The 20044-nt window shown below is 42.5% G+C and overlaps 1 protein-coding gene across 1 annotated transcript in view; it reads right to left on the reverse strand.

Annotated features, from left to right (window-relative positions):
- Window positions 1-6748: 6748 nt before the first annotated feature.
- LIPI (lipase I) overlaps window positions 6749-20044 on the reverse strand; it is a 34419-nt gene continuing 21123 nt past the window's right edge. Inside the window, 4 exon segments of the mRNA XM_077342396.1 lie at window positions 6749-7519; window positions 9778-9951; window positions 13438-13549; window positions 17284-17379. Of these exon segments, the coding sequence (XP_077198511.1) occupies window positions 7432-7519; window positions 9778-9951; window positions 13438-13549; window positions 17284-17379 (470 nt within the window). The 3' untranslated portion in view covers window positions 6749-7431.

Here is a 20044-nt window from a genome sequence, read left to right on the forward strand (position 1 = left end):
GGAAAAGAAAAATAAACAAGGAGCCTTGTGCTCTTTGTTTATTTGCTTTGGCTTGCTTTGGCTGTAGAGTCAGGAGGTGAATGGCAAGAAATTAACTCCTCTCCATCCTTGTGCTCTTTCAATGCCGGCTGGAGCTTTGCGACCACCCCTCCCCTCCCCCCTCTTTGCTTTCCCAATCAAGCAGGAAGGAGAGAACAACCACACAATTAAGTGTAGAGCGCAGTCTGTTTCAATCTGGGAAAAACAAAGGCAGAAGACTCAGGTTCAAATCAATCTGAATTCAGCAGGATCAACAACGGGGAAAAATAGTAAGTGCAAAACCAGCCCTAGTCAGGCACTGTAGTCACTGCACAATGCTGAGAACCAATTCTTCTTCTTCTTCTTCTTCTTCTTCTTCTTCTTCTTCTTCTTCTTCTTCTTCTTCTTCTTCTTCTTCTAGTATACAGGTCCTTATAAGCAGTAGTTGTTGATGCACTGTAATTTTGTCAAATTCCTTTTGAAAGACCTCTATACTACAGGTGATCAGAATGGTTTGAGCAGAGTCACCTGAAACTCAACCCCTCCAAGACGGAGGTCCTGTGGCTGGGAAGTAGGGGGTGGGAACAGGAAGCGCATTTACCCACCCTGGCAGAGGCGCATCTTACCATCGCATTCCAGGCCAGAAACTTGGGTGTGACCATTGATGCCTCCCTGACTATGGAGGTGCAGGTCAGGAAAGTAGCCAGCCAGGCATTTTTCCATATTCGCCAAGCTTTGCTACTAGCACTCTGCCTGTCACCTCCAGATTAGATTTCTGTAACTCGCTCTACACGGGCCTACCCTTGTCTCTGATCCGGAAACTCCAGCTAGTACAAAATGCAGCTGCTAGGGTCCTCACCGGCACACCTTGGAGGGCCCACATCCAGCCTGTGCTGAGGCAGCTGCACTGGTTACCAATTGCCGTCCGGATCCGGTTCAAGGTTCTGGATCTAACCTTTAAGGCTTTAAGTGGGCTGGGACCCACATACCTGAGGGACCTCCAACCCCCTATGCCCCCTGCAGGGCTCTGCGCTCTGTGAGTGAGAATCTTCTGGTCATTCCCGGCCCTAGGGAAGCATGCCTAGCCTCGACCAGGGCCAGGGCCTTTTCGGTCCTGGCCCCCACCTGGTGGAATGAGTTCCCGGGAGAGCTGCGGGCCCTGCAGGACCTTTCAGTGTTCCACAGGGCCTGCAAGACGGAGCTCTTCCGCCAGGTCTATGGTTGAGGCTGGGGCTGCTGGGGTACATCGACTGCTCTCCCCCGGGCTTCTTCTTGAACACCGTTGATCTCATTCTCCTCCACCCCCCCCTTTTTTAGGAAGGGGGGTAGGAAGGGGATCTTATTATTGTGCCGCCATGCTGTGACATTTTAAAGTCTTTTAATGGGAGTTTTAATGGGGTTTTAAGACACTGTAACCCGCCACGAGCCATTTGGGAGTGGCGGGAAATAAATCGAAATAATAATAATAAATAATAATATTTTTATCAGCAGTGAATTACAGACTTTATTCAATGAGAGTAGTAGTTCTTTTTGTCTTAAGTTCACTGGATATCACCCAGTATACAGACTTCACTGCACTCTGTTGCAGTCATACTGTTATAAACTTCTGCCATGACTCCCATAGCCATCATTTTTTTCTAAACTGAAAATCCCAGGCAATTTAGCCTTTTCTTATAGGAAATATGCTCCACCCCCTTAATCACCTTGGATTTCCTCTTCTGCACAGTTTCCAATATCCTTCTTTTTTTGTGATACACCTAGCAGAACTGTACATAACATGAGGCTAAATCATAGATCCATACAAGGGCATTACAATATTGGTCATCAATTTCAGGTAATTGCACTTATAATTCTCTGTTCCACTATATATTTCTGGTAAGGCCTTGGAGGAGGAGCATGTCTCATGGCTTAAGTGCCACCCAGCGCTTAACACCCACTCAGAGTGGCTGTCCCACCTGAGTCGCTTCTCGTCCTCCAATCCAGCGGCCAGCCAATTGCCTTCCATCCTCCATCCCTGACCACCCCCTCCTCCTTCAACTTCCATCTGATGCTTGTAGGCTGTAGATCCCTGCCACATGAGAGCTGCCCCTGCCAGTGAGTTCCCTAACAGCTGTCTGCAGCCTTTCCAGGTCCTGGGCGGAGTCCGTCCACAGATTTCTTCCACTCCACCCCCCATTGTATTCCTGAATGCAACAGGATTGGCCCCTAGTGCTAGAATATCTATAGTTTGCATACCTTTGTGACAATGAATTCATGCTCATGCAAGAAGAGAGTATGTGCAAGTAACAGTTTCCTTGCTGCTCAAAGTAAAAGATGCTGACTTTATTCATGTTTTCCTGTACAATGTACCTACCACATTGACCTCAGAACTGTACATGGGGCCAGACCATAGATCTATACAGGGGCATTATAATATCGACTATTCTATTCTCAATTAATTTTGTAATAATTCCTGTAGAGTTTGCCTTTTTCATCATTTCAGCAACCTGGATTGACACTTTCATTTAGCCATCCACTAGGGCTCCAAATCTTTTCCCCTCTGTCTCAGCAAGTCCAACCTAACCTCAGTTTATACTTGAAGCTGCAACTTTTTGTCCCAATGTACATCACCTCATGCTTACCAACACTGAATTTCATTTATTTCATGGTTGCCCCCTCGCCCAGTTTGCAAAGGTCTTCATAGTCAGCTTTAGTTTTTAGCATGCAGAATGAAATCCTTGACATTATCAGATCACTTTGACATCCAGCATGGGGCTATTCCAGAAACTGCTTGTATTTACATTTACAGATATTTACATTTTTTTGTGTGATGAGCCTAATTTAATCTGCATTCGTTATCCTGCCTGACTTGGTTCTTTGGGGAAAAGAATAGCATCAGAGAGAATAAAATCGACTGCTTTCCAGAAAAATAGGTGAAGTCCAAGCCTGGCATATTGGCTCCTTGAAACAAAGAGAGTGACATTACTTAAATAGACTCTATATCATAATTCTCTTTGAAAACCAGGTAGAATGTAGCAGTGACATAGTTTCTTCTGTGTTTCTAATAATCCTCTGTAACCAATAGAGCTATTGTAAAATGTGAATATGTCAAAGGCTTCATTTAGGAAGAAAAAACATTACTCTTATAAATTTTGGCACAATATTATTAACTGTGTTCATATATGCTGATGCTGTTCTAATAAATAATAAATATAATACACTTAAGTCTTCCTAGCATATGGATGCAGAATAGTTTTTAGTACTTCACTATAAATAAGTGTTAATTAAGTCTGCTAATCTGTAAACTACTTACAAATTATTCTTTATTTTTGAGATGCATTTTATTCAAATGACTAACCACCTAATATTACTGTTAAAGTGGGACTCAATATATAAAAATGTGAAACACAGCTGAGAATCCAGTAGCACTTTTCAAACCCACAAAATTTAGTTTAAAGCTTATACTCAGAATTAAACTTTGTTGGTCTTAAAGGTGCCACTGTCCTCAAATTTTATTATTTTCCTTCAGAATACCACAACTACTCACCTGAATTTATAAAAATGTAATTCAGCATGAGATAAACTTTGTCCCTGCAGGAATTTTATCAGATGTAAGACAGTTTCCAGAAACCTCAGAATTTCCAAGAAGCTTTAATAAATTCCTTCTCCTGTATATATAATCATCTCTTCAGTCATGTTTTGTATAAGATAAAAGTCAACTTCTCACTCATTAAAAATCCATGCTGTAACCATGAGATTTTTTTTGAAAAACATACAGTATTGCAAAAAATATAGTTTGCCTTCAGGAAGCGTGCTGCCACATTCAGTATAAAAACACAACACCCACATTTTCTTTATGAGTACACAAAGAAAATGAGCATATGTACAATTTATCAAGAAGTCAGCATAAGACACAGCCAGGATTACTGACATCCACTCCTGATTCCAGAGGCAAGCATTCAATGCACTTCACCTGCACTAATTATGTTATTTCTACCTTTGGATGTTTATGTGCCTGTGTCTACTGGATCTTTGGTTCTTGAACTCTGGTGTATGCAAAGGCCTTCACTTGTGCATTTTAAAGAAAAAACCCTTAATGTTGCTGAAAGCAAGTGCTGAATAAGGAATATATATACACACACACATATATGCACACACACACACACACATATACACTAGAATTAAAGTCTGCTGTAGCTGATACAATGGGCCATAGCGTGGAGGGGGGGAAATACCAAAGAAGCGGGAGGTAGAAAGGAGGAGAGTGATTAAGATAGAAAGAGCTTGGCATTGGAAAGAGGAAGGGGAGAGGTTGTCCAGTCTGTAAGGACATAAAGTTGAATATGTTTGTTGTGTGTGTGGGGGGGGGGTTGTGGTTGTGTGGTGACAAATCAGGGTGTGGGCATGGATGGGTGTCAAGAACCCATGCTTTGGAATGTTAGTGGAGTGTGGAAGACGATGTCTTCAGATATGTGAAGGGAAAATCTGACTGGAGACTTCTTAGTGGGAGATTACATGGCAACCAATTCCTCCCAGTTCTGTGGCCCTACTCCTTCTGTCTCCGTTTTTTTTTTACTGTTGATATGTTATGTGCCCACATGCTTCGATAACTATTGCCGCTTAGAAGAAGACATGGATTTTTATACCCTGCTGTTTACTACCCAAAGGGGTCAAATTGCTTTCCCTTCCTCTCCCCATAACAGACACTCTGTGAGGGAGGGAGAGTAGAGAATGTGCTAGCTCATGGTTTGGTGTAGGTTTAGTGTCTCACTTGGAGGGTGGCAACCCTGAGAGGTGGTCTCTCTGTGCACCTGCAGCGCATGTTGTTGTCTACAACAGTGGTCCCCAACCTTTCTGAGGTTGGGGACCGGCAGGGCATCGGGGCGTGGCCCGCGGCCCGCGCGGGCCACGCCCACGCAGCGGCCCACGCCCGCAGCCCGCACCCACGCATCGGGCCGCACCCTCAGGGGCGCGGCCGGCCCTGATTCCCTCTCCCCGACCTCCGGCAGTAAGAAGCTTCCCGGGCCGCAAGCTTGCAGCCTGGGAAGTTTTTTACTGCGGGGGGGGGGGGGGGCGGGGAGAGGGAGCCGCGGCCCAGCGCCATGGCCCGCAGGTTGGGGACCACTGGTCTACAAGGCCAAGTCAATGCCTAATAAAAGTCGATCACCTAGTTTCCCCCCAAAGTCTCACTGTGTGCTTTCCTGTAAAGCTAACTCCACTTGAAATTCTGGGCCACTTATGTAAGGGCTGGAGGCAGTGTAGCGGAGAAGGGAGGTCTGAGTGAGATGGGCATCCTTCCTCCTTCCTTCCATGCACATGGGTGAGAGGGAGCCATGGTCGCCAGGACGCCACACTGGGTGTCTGCCTGGAGGCGCTGCGGGCTGGCTGGACACATGCCAAATGCGTCTTCGAGGTCCTGGAGCTGCTAAATTTGGGCAGGCACCTCTGAGCTTGTGCAGAGGACCTGGGGGCAGGCAGGGCACCGGGTGGGGGGAGGCAGACTCAGAACTCAGTTTCCAGGAATGCAGGGACCAGTTTGGATTGGGAATATGAGAAAGTGCTTAAGACTTCCTCCATAATGTTTCCCTGACCCAAGACAGCCCAGAGGAGTGCTAATTGTTCCACCACATCCATTGAGTGCTGCATCTAAGTTTTCCCAGTAGGACAAATAGTTTCTTATGGGGCATTTCAGATCACCATAGGGGGGCGGGGGAAGCTGAAACCCTTTCTCCCCTCATACTGTAGTCCTGATCTGTATTGGTTGTGTGCCTGGGAATTTAATTTTGAGCATAGAACTTACAGCACATGTCAGATTGCCAGGACACAGGGAGAATACAAGGAAACCAGAATGTATCATCAGTTTCTGTCTCAGGCTCCTTCAAAAATATGGTGATATTCACACCCTCAAATTAACTAAAAATATACTTTTTTCTATATGCTATCTATGTTCCAGTAATAAATACAAACAAGAGAGCAGTGGTGTAGTGGGAAGACAAAAAATATGTTATTCAATTAGCCTGCCATCACACTTCTCTTCCTGAAGCTGTTGCTGTGGGAACCGTTTAGACCATACAATTTTACAGGTTAGCTGTATTCAGTCACTCTTTATTATAGCCTACAAGCCATAGAAAACCTTGTTATTAAGTTACTTACCCTTTAAAATCTCTACATACTGCATGTAGCCTAGTATAACAGTTTGATGGGTAGAATCTGAATAAATTATGTGCAGGATGTTCTCACAGCCTGCATTTCCATTGCAGAGAACAGAAATTGAGTTATAGATAACTTGTGAACGTTTCAGAGTGATCTGTATAAATTTGAAGGTATATACCTCCATCCATCCATAGTCTGTGCAATGCTCCCTTTATATATTTGAAACATACTGAAGGATTTGTGATTCTGGGTACATTTTTGCGCTTTGCCCATGCTCAGCATTTACTGTCTTTTCATTAAATTCCTTCATTCTGCGTTTAATGGTTAATTTATTCTTTCTTGGTTTCATTTTTATTTTTATAGATCTCCCTGAAGAAGTGTAGTCAAACATGCAAGAGCAGTATAACTAAATAACACTTTTCCTGCTATACTACTGACCTTATGTGTTTGTTTGTTTTTTTGCTCTACCTTTAGTGTGCTCTTCTCCTTTATCTTTACATGCCCTCCCCTGGAGTAACACTTCAAAATCATTATTTTTTCTGTGACTGTAAATACATCTTTATTTAGAACAATTCACATTCTCAGACAACAATGGCAATCAGATGATTAAGGCTTTAATGGTAATCTCCTTAGATTGGGGAATATATTCCACTTCATTCAGTAGAATACATACTTCACACTAATTTCTCACAGTTGGACTCACGGAACAAGATGAATACAATTTCTGTGCATATGAAATATCACTTGTAGCACTGATAACAAAACAGCTAATTTATTCAGTTCTCCTCAGTTTAGCAATTGTTATAGATCTTTGGCCTTCTTTGCACAACAGCTCTTCCCCCCTGCAAGGACTATTCCAGCTCAACATATACACAAAGGGATTGTCTGAACCAGCTTGGTTCTTCAATTTCAGGTATCACTTTGAAAGAGCTCCATGTACAAAATATGGAAGCTATTGAGAAAAATATGTACTTCTTCACAAAGTCATATCACTGTAATTTCTGTAGGATATCATATTAGCAGTCCTGTGCAAAAATTTCCAGTGTAAATCTACTAAGAAATGAAACATCACTTCATTTGTTTTGAGCCATGCTAATAAAAACCCATCTTTTACACATCATAAATAACTGAATTTCTTGTAGGACTTCTTTCTGTGATCACCAAAGGTGGCAAGAGCAATTGGAATTCAGCCTCTGTGAAGGAATTGGATTGATCTTCATGTTGTTTCTCACTGCCATCTTTAACTTCATGTACAAGAGAAGGCACATTTATGAGACTGCTTCACACATCCAACTCATGGCATGGAATAGGCCTGAAGCTGGTTTCACTATTTTCCAGCAGTATAAAATCATATCTACATAGTTGAAACCTAGAGAGAGCAGGAAAGTCAAAACAAATGCAAATGTCAAAACAAATGCAACATTTGATCTTTAAAATGCTCAAGGGAACTCTTCAGTGAGTATGCAATATATATACCCTAAGAGGTCTTTAAGGAGTGCAAATGGTAGGTGTGAGTCAATGAAGCTTCTCAAACTAAAACTGGAGGATGCATTTTGCAATCAAACCGCCCTGAGCCTTCTGGGAGGGCGGTATATAAATTAAATAAATAAACAAATAAACAAACAAACAAAACCCCCTCCCATTTTGATGATTTACTTATAGTATTACTTACTGACTCTGAGACAAGAAATACCTAAAGATTTGGGCTAGACCTTGGAGAGCGTTTGAGAGTGGATGGACCTCATTAAGCTTTAATAGCATAGTCCACCTTCCAGAGAAGCCATTGTTCCCCAAGGGAACTTATTTCTGTAGTCTGGAGACCAGCTGTAATTCCAGATTTCCAGGTACTAGGTGGAGATTGGCAAACCTGGTATTGCTTTCTCCAGAAAAATACATACACCTCCAAATATAGCTGTGCATTTCCTTTCACCAATTCCACCCCCACATACAGACATTTTTTGGTAGCAGCCACTCAGCTGCTCATTCAACTTTCTTTTACATCTACCCCCCTCCCGAAATAGTGAGGCCATCACATAGTCCATCAATTTCGCTACAGGATAGTTACTGAGACAAACAATCTTAAGCACTGAGATACTTAAAAGCTTTGTTTGTCTTAGTAAAATGATGTGTGTGGCTATATCAAGGATTCCCAATCAGGGCTCCTTTCCGCCCCCAGTCTTTCTCAGGCGTGGCAGGGAGACATGGCCAGCTGACAGCATTTCTAGTCTGGTTCTGGGACTTCCTGAAGCCTGAAAAATATTTCAGGGGTCCCTCAATGATCAAAAGATTGAAAAAGGCTGGACTATATAATGGCCTCACTGTTTCTAAGGAAAAAAAGGACCTCATTTTTTTAAGGCAGCCAAACAACAGCTGACTAACACTGTGAACAACAACAGCTAATGTGGGGAACTAATATCTGTGTAGGTTTTAAGAAAATTAGTCATGTTCTGGAATTCCTTTTCTCAAGCCAAAATCTTGACATCTTGACACCAAACCTGATGAAAATTCAACACCTCACAATTCTTCTATCCTTTGACACCGTTAGAATAATAATGGCAAGCTTACAATATAACTGATCTTTTCCAAAAATTTTGCTGTATGACCTCAAAGAGTCCATATGCTTCTGGCTCATGGTATGTCAAAAATTAATATGTACCTTGGAACCTTGGTTCACTAATGCTTGTACAATTTAGATTCAATTTTTAAACATTTATAACACTAATACATAGTGGCTTTAGCTTATCAATTACTACTTTTATAATTATGAATAACTGAAGACACTATATGTGTGTTCACTTGGATTCCATATTGTACTTCGATATGTGCTAAGATACTACATATTATTTGAACATGAACTAATGTTTCAGTTGTCATTTAAATCAAACTTTCATAATTGAAGAGAATCCAAAAATAACGTGGTAAACAAATTGGTAAACAAACTAGCAAGCACATAAAATGCATATGTGATCATCAGTGCTACCCTTATGAAGTAAAGCAAAAAGATCTTAATCTGTATATCAAATTCTGATCATGGCTCCCCCTTGTGGATCAAGCCAAATCTGCAAGAAATCCTATCCTACTGAGTAATAATTTAGGTTATTTATATGTTGTGAACCACCCCTAGTCGGCAATCCCGAAAGGGCAGTATAGAAATCTAACTATAAATAAAATAAAAAATAAAAATAATAAAATCCAGGTCTCTGTTTAAACCAGTAGGATATGCCACGTTTAATTTCTAAATGAGTTCTAATTTATGATTTCTGATACTTCTTTTTTATACCCCTTACCCTGCTTTGCCCACTGATCACTTCTAGAGTTCACCAGCATGATGTTTATCCACCCATATTACTGGATTTCATACCCAAAGATATATCACAGAGGTCAAACTTAGCAAGTAGCCCTCATCCGCCATCTTGATGGGTGCAGTGGCTTCCTGAACTTCCTTCGACAATATTCCCATGCCGCCACCATTTACACTGTTCTCTCTTCCATGCTTCCAGGAGACCTCAAGACTTGCGTTATGTATGCCATAATCAGTTTTGTGCAATATTAAGGCTCCCAACAAACACACCTGCCCTCACACAAGACCAGCAATTAAGCTTTTGTTCCACACAACACTAAACTTACCTTTCCGCATTTGACAGGGATCTTAATCTCATTTGGAGGACCCTAAGCTTGTACTTTGGACCTACAACATTATTTGTAGAAAATGTCAAGGTAATTTTTGATACATTGTCAAAATCCAGTTGAAATCCAGCAAGGATCTTGGCTTGTCTATACTGGTGAAATACTGCTGCATCACTAAGGAAAAATCAAGGTAATTGTTAGGTTGATGCTGAACCATCTGATTCTCAACTTTTTACCCTTGAAAAACCCTTGAAAGATTCTTCAGGCTTCGAGAAACCCCAGAAGAATATGCAGAATATAATTGGGGAAGTATAGCTGTGTGTACGCCCACCAGGACACCTCCCCTTCCCACCCCTCCAGGCCCATCATTGTCCATTTTGGGAGGGGGGCAGTTGACAACCATATATGGTCATATTATCTGATAAACGCTTAACAAATTTAAAAATATATAAAAATAATTAACTCCCACCCATTCGGGAAACCCTTCTAGGGCCATCAAGAAACTCCAGGGTTTCATGAAACCGGCCCTAAAATATATCCATTAGCAGTAGGCACAGTTCTGTAAGTTTACCCTGTTCTTGACTAGCCAAACATGTGCTACAGCCCACAGTAGTTATGTATTTAAATATTTGATGCCACCTTTCCACCTAGTTTGGGGTCCTCAAACTGCATTTGTTAGATGAGCCAAACATTGTTTAGATATATCCAATTTAAGTATCTTCTCTGATAGAAACATACCATTCTGAGACATTCCCCTAGCCCTGTACCACACATAAGATGCAACAGAAGAAGCCAAAGAAGAGAGGGGGACATACACTGTGAAGACTCCACTCTAATCCCTGTCCTAGTTTTTAATCCTGTCAAAGATTCGTAGCCATTCCGCACCAGGATCTATGTGGCAAATTGGTTGTGGGACGAAAAAACACCATTTTAAATTGTGGAATTCATTGTTATGCATACCTGGCTTTGTAGTGGAATCCAGTTGCGTTTCTATCATTTCCCACAGGTTTCCGGTCTCGGCAAAAATTGCTAGCCAGGAAGCAATATTGCTGAGGTCGTCCCGCCCCTGGCCGTCAAACAGCCAATGGGCGGCCGTTATCATGATCCCAAAAAGCCCCTTTCCCTTTAAGGAAGTTAAAAAAAAAGAACACGTTGCAACGAATTTGCGTTGATTCGTTGCAACAGAGAGACCCATCTAGGTAGCAGGTGGTGTTTGAGCTGCCATTTCATCGTTGCCACGCTCCCCCCGAATGAAAAAAAAAATTACCCCCCCCCCGGCATGGGCGCGATTTTCGGCCAAAAATACAGTGAAAAATAAAGGGAAAATAAACCAGCAAACGGGGCTGTGTGTTGTTTCGTGCTTGGTGACTTAAAACAGCTCTGCAGCCAGGGAAGCCTCGCTGGGTAAACGAAGGCTCGCCAGTGCGTTGATCTCCGCTCGCTCGGACAAAAAAAAATGGAGATCGCTTCGCCGGAAGATCAGAGGAGAGAGCTAGAGGGAGGGACTTTGCAGAAACCGCAACAATGGTAACGCACAGAACTTTCCCGCTAGTGTTGCAGATTGGTTGCAAGAGTGTAGCGCTTTCCGGAGGGTGAATCCACTTTTTGGGATTTCCCTGAAAGCGCTACAACAAAGCTCTTTTTGCGGATCAGTTTCAGGAGTGTTGCAGATTGTCAACGCAAAACAGTAGCGATTTCAATTTGTAACCATTGTGCTATTTTGGACGAGTGCAGAATGGCCCTCAGTGTCTAATGTAAGGTTTAAAGTACATGTTACTGCAGGAAATACGTATTCCTAAATTTCTGTATTCAAGGACAAAAATGTTGGGAAGTAGGGGAGTGGAAAGATTACAAGACATTTTACTACTCCCACATTGTCTGATTCTACTCTATTAATTATCTTTAAGGCATTTTTTCCTGGCTAGCCAGAATTAATTCACTTTAAGAGTTTAGGAGATAAATGGTCGTTAGGAACAAAGTTCAGTGTCCCTACTTGGGCCATGGTGATGGAGGCCATAGGGCAAGCAGTAGGCACCAGTATGAAAGTGGATACAATGATGAAGAACTATTTATCTGAGCTGTACAAAAGTTATGTGCCACTAATCCACTAGACTACTGGGACAGGAAAGAGATGATCCTGCTGGACTTCTCTATTGTGACTGAGAGGTTCCTCCCATGTCCTCTGATAGCAGGCTGTCATCTTGCACTGCTCATGTCTGCTCCCCTGGAGGGTTGAGCAACTGATCTTCCTGATGGTCAACTTGCTGCTCTTCAACTACCCTCCTGGAATTTGGGAGCTAGTGAGTTGAGCACATGCTTGTGCCCACATCTTTTGTGCTGGGCAGTTGGGGGAAAATACCCTTCCCTAAATATTAAACTCAGAAGTAGGATGAAATGGCAGGGAAGTAATCCAATTTGGTTTGTACTGCACTGTTCCAAGAACTAAAACAAAAACAAACATCCTCAACGGAACCTTAGTTGCACAGGTAGGATGTTGGCCACGTTCAGCACATCACAATTCTGTGCAAAAACCGTGCGAGAATAGTGTTCTTAGGAAAGTAGATAACTGTCAGTTAGATCCCAAAGCACCTAAAATGAAGTTCATGCATCCTATATTGGTATTGTGCTTCTTTACAGTTTAGGGAGGAAACAGGAACATCAATAACAAAGGGCTGCTATCGTTCATGAGGATCTCCCTGGGAGCCACTCTAACCTAGTTAGCCCAGGCAAGCCTGAGCCATCAGATCTCAGAAGCTAAGCAGGGCTTACCCTGACTAGTATTGGGGTGGTAGTTCCTCCAAGGGCCTCTATAGATCATGAAGTGAAGGCAGGAAATGGCAAATCAGCTCTGAGCATCCCTTGCACAGCTGCCAGACAATCCTTGGATCTTCTGGTTACTCTACGTATGCCATACCATAAATAAATAAATCATGCAAGCCAATGATGGTGTAAGCTGCAGATTGAGAACCCAAGCCCCTTCCCTCTCATTCTATGGCCCTTGTAGAAGTACTGTTAGTGTGTATGTGTTTTTGTGAGTGTACCAGGCCTGTTTGGCTGCCTTGATACTGGCTTGTTAGGCCTAGTTTGACGCTGGTTGTGCTTGGATTCTCAGTTTGATGCTGGTTCTATTTGCATTTGGAGGCCTTTGGGCAGTGGTTGCTCTTATGTGATTTGCTACTATCCTCTACACTGAAGAAAGCACAGATCCCCCCTCCCCAAAGGAAACAATGGTGACAAGCAGGAAGGCTGAAGGCAGTTTGTTCAGGCCTCTGTAGGCTTTGACTCCTTGATAGAATTGGCTTCAAAATTGAAGGTCTTTAGTGAACAGGAGGCAGGATGGGGGTACCTGCAACACTGGTTTAATTGGAAAGATTTCCTGCATAGGGAATAATGGACCCTCAAAATATCAGAATTACAGACAAACAAAAAACAGAGCCAAAATTCCAAAATGGTGTGATGAGGCCTGAGTTCTCAAAAATTTTGATATGATATCCTACTCAAAATCTGAAGCTGAAAAATACCAACTGTTTTTCAGCCATACAGATTAGCAAATCAATCTCATCCATCATCAGTTTCAATAGTCTTCTGTTAGGTTAATCATAACCAAAATCTGAGTTGTCCAAAAGGAGGGGAAAAAATCAAGTAATGTGAGAAACTTGCCTATTTATTTTGGATTCTGTTATATTTCCTGTGCTATCTTCTATTTGGATTCTTATAAAACCTCTCCTGCTGCTTTTGTTCCAAGTAATGATATCCACAAAGTAATGATACACTGGAAAACAAAATACAAAATTAATAAAGAACACCTTATTTAATATCTTCATGCACCCTCTTGCCAGACTGATCTCGAGTTACGGGCTTGGGTGTCACCAATATGCAGATGAAACCCAGCACTATCTGCTGATGGATGGCCACCTGGATGCCCCTCTTGATTCATTGGCCAGGTGTTTTGAGATGGTGGTGAAGTAGCTCAAAGGTAGCCAATTGAACCCCTCAAAGACAGAGGTCCTGTGGCTGGGGAAGAAAGCATCAGAACAGGAAGCACACGAGCCCTGCCTCAACAGGGTGCCACAGTAAACTACACATATAGCCATGATTTTTGATGCCTCTTTGTCAATAGAGACTCAAGGTACAAAAGTAGTAAAGCAGGCTTTTCTCCATCTTCACCAGGCTAAGCTTCTAGTGCCCTATATGGGCCCTGAATACTTGGTCACTGTGATCCATGTGATGGTCACCTCAAGACTGTATTACTGTGACTTGCTCTATACAGGCCTACCCTTGACCCTAATCTGGAAATCACAGCTGGATCAAAATGCTGCTGCATGGGTCCTCACCAGAACACCATGGAGGGCCCATATTAGACCAGTACTGTGGCAGCTATGTTGGCTTCCAGTAAAGCTCCTAGTTTGCTTCAAGGTTTTTGTTTAAACCTTCAAGGCCATATGCAGTCTGGGCCTGGTGTATTTAAGGGACTGCCTGTCTGAATAGGTTCCCTTGAGGGCACTCTGTTCAGCCACTGCAAATTGTCCCCAGCTCCAAAGACTGGCCTTGACTGGCCTGCCTGGTGGAGTGAGCTTCCCAAGAACATCAGGGCCCTCAAGGAAGTAGCACAGTTCTGTAGGGCCCATAAGATGGAACTCTTCCACTGAGCATATGGTTAAGGCCAGTTTGGACAAGTGAGTATACTAACATTAGAGGGCCTCCTCCACTGCAATTCAGATAGCTCTGTTCCATCTACTTTCCTTTTATGGAAAAAACTACAATGGGGATTTCATCAATTGTTTGATTTTAACTGTTTAATGATTTTATTGGTTTTAATTACAGTATTTATTGAAAGCTTTAAACTGCCCCAAGATGGCAGGCCCAATAGGGGTGGTTTATAAATATGACAATAACTAGGGGCAAAGCCCATTGTATATAGGAATATAACAGGCACTAGAGCTTGGCGGAGGGAAGAGGAAGGGGAGGAGTTGCCCAGTCTGTAAGGGCATGGGGTTGAATGTGTGTGTTGTGTGGGAGGTTGTGATGGCGTAGTGACAAATGAGGGCATGGAGAGATGGATGTCAAGAACTTGTGGTTTGGAATGTTCATTGAGTGTGGGAGAGGACTGACCTTTGGGAATTGTGGCTTTGCACCTTCCGACTGGTCCAAAGATCAGACAGACTCTGCCCACTCTCCGTCCACCTAGGCCTTAGCTTTTTATATTGTACAGCGAAGCTTTCCAGATTAGCTTAGAGATTTCACTGCCAACAAAAGTGCCATGATGTCCTTAAATTGAGATGAGACCCATTAAATAAAACCTTATGAAAAGCCGTTAGCTCTAATGGCTACATGAAACCTCTCTCTTGAAATGCCATGTGCCTCTGAGCACGTTGCTTGGGGCAAAAGGCAGGCTTGCAGAAGGCTGTTGTCTTCAACCTCTGCTTGTGGGATTCCCCTGGTATCAAGTTGGCCAATGAGGGAAGCCAGATACCTGACTACAGTCAGGTACTGTAACACATCTGCCTCTGGATTGCTGCTGTTGGGAAGTAGGTGTTTTCTGCTTCTCCATAGCATTGTGTTTTTTTCCTGGTTGTTATCCAATCTTTCCCAACATTATGTGTCTGTGAAGTCTTAGGAGAAGTTGCAGCAAAGCCTAGAGGGCTATCACGTGAGTAGGAAATTTTGGATTATCTCAGTGACTATTTAGGATCCATTTTCCTTGCCATGGTGGCCAATTGATCCTGGCACAAAGAAGCGTATAAAAAACATCAGCAAATGCAAAAAAATATATATGCCTTTCCCCTTATAACTGTGCAATGTAAGAGATAGAGACTTACTTCATTTTAACTTCAATCTGTTTACTTCAGACTGTTTACTTCAGTCTGAAAACTGATAGTTATTATACTGATAAAATGATATCTATTTGCTAATAATAAAAACAAACTGAAAAAGCCTTGGTGGTTTGTAGACAGGGAATTGAAGCAGAGAAACTAATCACTGTGCAAGCCCAGTTGCTGCTGCACTGTATTAGCAGCCCCAGCAGCAACAGGGAAAGTAGACAAAATCTGCCCCTACATGGGAAACACCTAAATGAACTTGAATTTGATCCAGCAGGGCTCTTCTTGTGCCCATGATAGTCATACCAGTCTCACAATCTAATGTTTACCTTGTGTACAACTGTGACTTAACTATGGTTCCCATAATGAAGCAGCAATAGCACAATTTCCCTTCTAAGGAAATGTATGAGGAAACATCATGGAAGTATAGTGGGGACATAAGACAGATGGAAATAGAATGGCCAATACCTTCCAGAAGCTAGCGTTAATCGGCCAAAGCCAGCACAATGGCATTTTCATTATGTACAATAAGAACTCTGCAGCCCAAGAAATGGCAGATGAGCTCAAATTAATAGGTGATAGTTCTACTCTTTACTTTTTGTCAGTATGGTTAGGATTAAATGGGGGGGGGGGGCTTTTCAATCCTAGCCAAACTGACAATTTTAGTTTCTGCTACCCTCAAAAAAAGTTGTTATAACAGTGAGGTGAGTTTATGTATGTTTCTATCATAGAGAGACAGGGGAAGTGATTCTGTATATAATGCTGACCTATGAATGCTAGGATAGTCTAATGTTCCTAGTCTTACTCGATGGTATTAAGTGACAGCATTACACTTAAGTTGTGATGCTTTATGTTTACTATATAAAATATCTTGAATATCTTTAAGGAGGAATAGTACATAAATCTCAAAACAATAAACATTAATCATAAAGTGCATTGTTTAGTCCTATGGACAACAAAGCCTGCACTAGTTCTGCTGCTATCACAATCAGACAGGCCATATGTAACTTACAGGGACCAGACACACAAAATGAGACTATTCACCAGCATAGTATAATGGTTAGAATGTCATACTAAGATTTCTCAGACCCAGTTCCAGTCTCCACTCTGCCATGGACATTTGCTGAATACCCCTGGGCCAGTCACATGCACTCTGCTGAACCCATCTCACAGAGGAGAACAGAGGATAAAATAGAGACAAACAGTATAAGCAAGAAGCTTTGGATACTCATTGGGGGGAAAAACAAATGAAGTAAATAAAAGGAATAATTCTGAAACAAAAGTCACACACAAGTGTAATTTATCTATTTGAAAATGACAGCGACATATACCTTAGAGTCACACATCTTACAATAAAAGGGTGTACAGCTTGAGCTGTCTTGCATTGTACTTCTTGAAATTCATCTTCTATTGATTCTCCAATGCAAATCCAGTTCCTCCTCACTTTCAGATCCAGCTCATTTGTCATCTCCTACCAAGTTGCCCAGATAATTTCCTGTGTTTAGCATTTTTCTCTAACACAGAGATCTTTTGAGCACAACAGATTTCATAAATGATACAGCAACAAAGAACCAAGTCTAATCAAGAATGTGCCTTGTTATCTGGACAGTAAGAAGTATTTCATTCATAATGCTCCCATGCAATGAAAAACCAGAGAAAGTATAAAAAAGAATGGTTAATCACTTACTGCAGAAAGGCTTTTTGTCTGAAGTGTCAAAGTAAACTTTTGTCACAGGAGGGTTCTTTTCAATTAAATAGTTCTTCCATTTATCAGCATAATAACCTAAAAATTCCAATTGGAATATGTTTAACAAAGAATTAACATAGAGAGAAAAGATGAAAAGACTAAAGATAGGCTTTTGTTTTCTAATGTTTGGGGAAATCAAACTGGCATCCAATCACAAAAGCTCAGGCAAGTTATGCATGCTAAATTACATACAGCTACTGTATTTATGGCAGTTTGCAGTCTCTACCACACCAGCAAAAAAATGCATATTTTTCCTTTCACTTGATTTATTAGATTCATAACAAGATTCTTACATGCTAGTCCAAAAGGTGGGTTGGAGGGAAAGCGATAAGGAAACAGCAACAATTGTACTTGGTTCCTTTGGTGGTTCTTCCTTATTCTTATTTCACTACCCGAGCATATAGAACAGTGGTCCCCAACCTTTCCGAGGCTGGGGACCGGCAGGGCATCGGGCCGCGCCCCTGCGGACCGCGCCCGCGCGGGCCACGCCCGCGGATCGGGCCGCGCCCGCGGGCCGCGCCCACGCCGCGCCCGCGGGCCGCGCCCACGCCGCGCCCGCGGATCGGGCCGCACCCGAGCCGCGCCCGCGGGCCGCGCCCACGGGCCGCGCCCGCGGATCGGGCCGAGCGGGCGTGGCCCGCACGGGCGCGGCCCGGCCCTGTTTCCCTCTCCCCGCCTCCCGCAGTAAGAAGCTTCCCGGGCCGCAAGCTTGCGGCCTGGGAAGTTTTTTACTGCGGGGGCGGGGCGGGGCGGGGAGAGGGAGCTGCGGCCCGGTGCCATGGCCTTTGCGGCCCGGCACCGGGCCGCGGCCCGCAGGTTGGGGACCACTGATATAGAAGAAGAGCTGTTTTTTTGTGCCCTGCTTATTACCCAAAGGAGTCTCAAAGTAGCTTACATGTACATTTCCTGCACTTTTCCTGCTGATTTGTGGGTCCTGTATTAAATAATTGTACAGGTTTGACCTATGTTCATGGAGCTGCTTATGATGATAATTTTGTTTAAAGAAGCCTATCCTTTAAAAACATTTTCCTTACAGAATTCTAATTCTTTTAGCCAAATATTTAATTGGTTCAATTCCAAAGGGGACAAGCTCTTTTCACATTTTCTGAATTTTTATTGGTTGTCCTTGTCAATCAAAGATGATAATAGACAGAGGTTTCTATTGCTATCTCAAATTGACATGATAAAGATCATAGATTGTCACCCAACTATAAAGGCAAACTGTGCACCACTGAATTAGGGCCACACAAGATTTAATCAATCCTTTTAATTCCGTCCTGTAACATTAAGTATAAAGAACTTCTACAAAATACAGATGGTTCATTTGCCAACCCAGCTCCCAAAGAAAAGAAACACTTTTAAAACAATTTTCATATGAATGTCAGTTTGATCAATGTTGCATTTCACAAGGCAGGGAGAAGAAACTGGTTTCATCTTCAAACTGAATGAATGTTGAGATTCATGGTTCTGTGGCATTTACTTTTAATTAGGAAAACCTTTTCAGTCAAGCTATGGTATTAGTAAAACCACAACTAATAATGCATTCCCCATGTGTCAAGAATAAGGGTCTTCGGCTTTCTAAATTTATATTAATTCTAATACATTAAATCAGTTTTTATTAATTGGCTTGAGGGTTATCTGCTTAGAGTTTCAGTATGTGCTAAACAGGTCCAAACAAGGGAAATGAACTAAAGCCTCTGTAGGGTAGAACACAATTATAAAATTTAATACTAATATTTATTGACGTTAAAAACCCAAGGCTTATTGCATAGCCTCCATAAAATCAGTGCATACATGCATACCAATGCCTCTACTGACGTGTTTCGGCATTGTCACCTTTGTCAATGGTCAGGCATAAAATGAAACAGCATGCATAAAATGCAAAAAATACAAGGTATGTTATATAGTTAGTTCCTTTACATAAAATGATATTATACACCCATGACACTATGGGCCTCTAATGTTTCAAAAGCAGGCCCTGATCAAGGTCCAGTAAGTGTCATGTCGGAACCAACCTTCATGCAAAGTACCGTATATACTCGCAGATAAGCCGAGTTTTCCAGTACAACTTTTAGCACTAAAAAGACCTCCTCGGCTTATACGCGGGTAATTGATTAAAAACCTGCTCCCAGCCAGCAAATCGTGGCATTGCATTTGCAAAATGAGCTCTTTGCAAGTGAGCTACTTGCTCCCAGTTAACCTTTGCCTTCTGCAAAGATCTTAATAGCTGAGCTTACTCTGGCTGCTTGTGGTTTGACTGAGGGATTCTGATATTTTTCCCCCTTCTTTTCCTAATCACTTCTTCCAAACTATTATTTTGGTTTCTGTGGGTAGGGTGGGGTGGGTTTTGGGGTGCTTTGGGATTTACTGTTTCTTTCTTCTTTTATCTGAGGGGCAGCATTGTTTGCTTTTTCTTCTTGGGGTTGTGTTTCTTTTAAAAGTTGGTTTTTACAGTTTTTTATTTCAGTTTTCAGTTTTGCAGTTCTTTATTTCAGTGTTTTGTTCTGGGGGGCACTATAGCCCCCAGTGTGGTAGCTGTTGTTGTAGTAGGTTGACAACTTTGGGTACTGTTGTTCTGTTCTGGTTTCTGGCCTCAGGGGCACTGTTTGGTTCTCCTGCCAGAGCTGTTCTCACAGAGCAGTTCTGTCAGTGCTCTCTCAGGGAGTCTGGCATCAAGAGAGGAAGGGAAGGCAACTGTAAG

Source organism: Paroedura picta, chromosome 6 (assembly GCF_049243985.1).
Source record: "Paroedura picta isolate Pp20150507F chromosome 6, Ppicta_v3.0, whole genome shotgun sequence".
Taxonomy (NCBI): Eukaryota; Metazoa; Chordata; class Lepidosauria; order Squamata; family Gekkonidae; genus Paroedura; species Paroedura picta.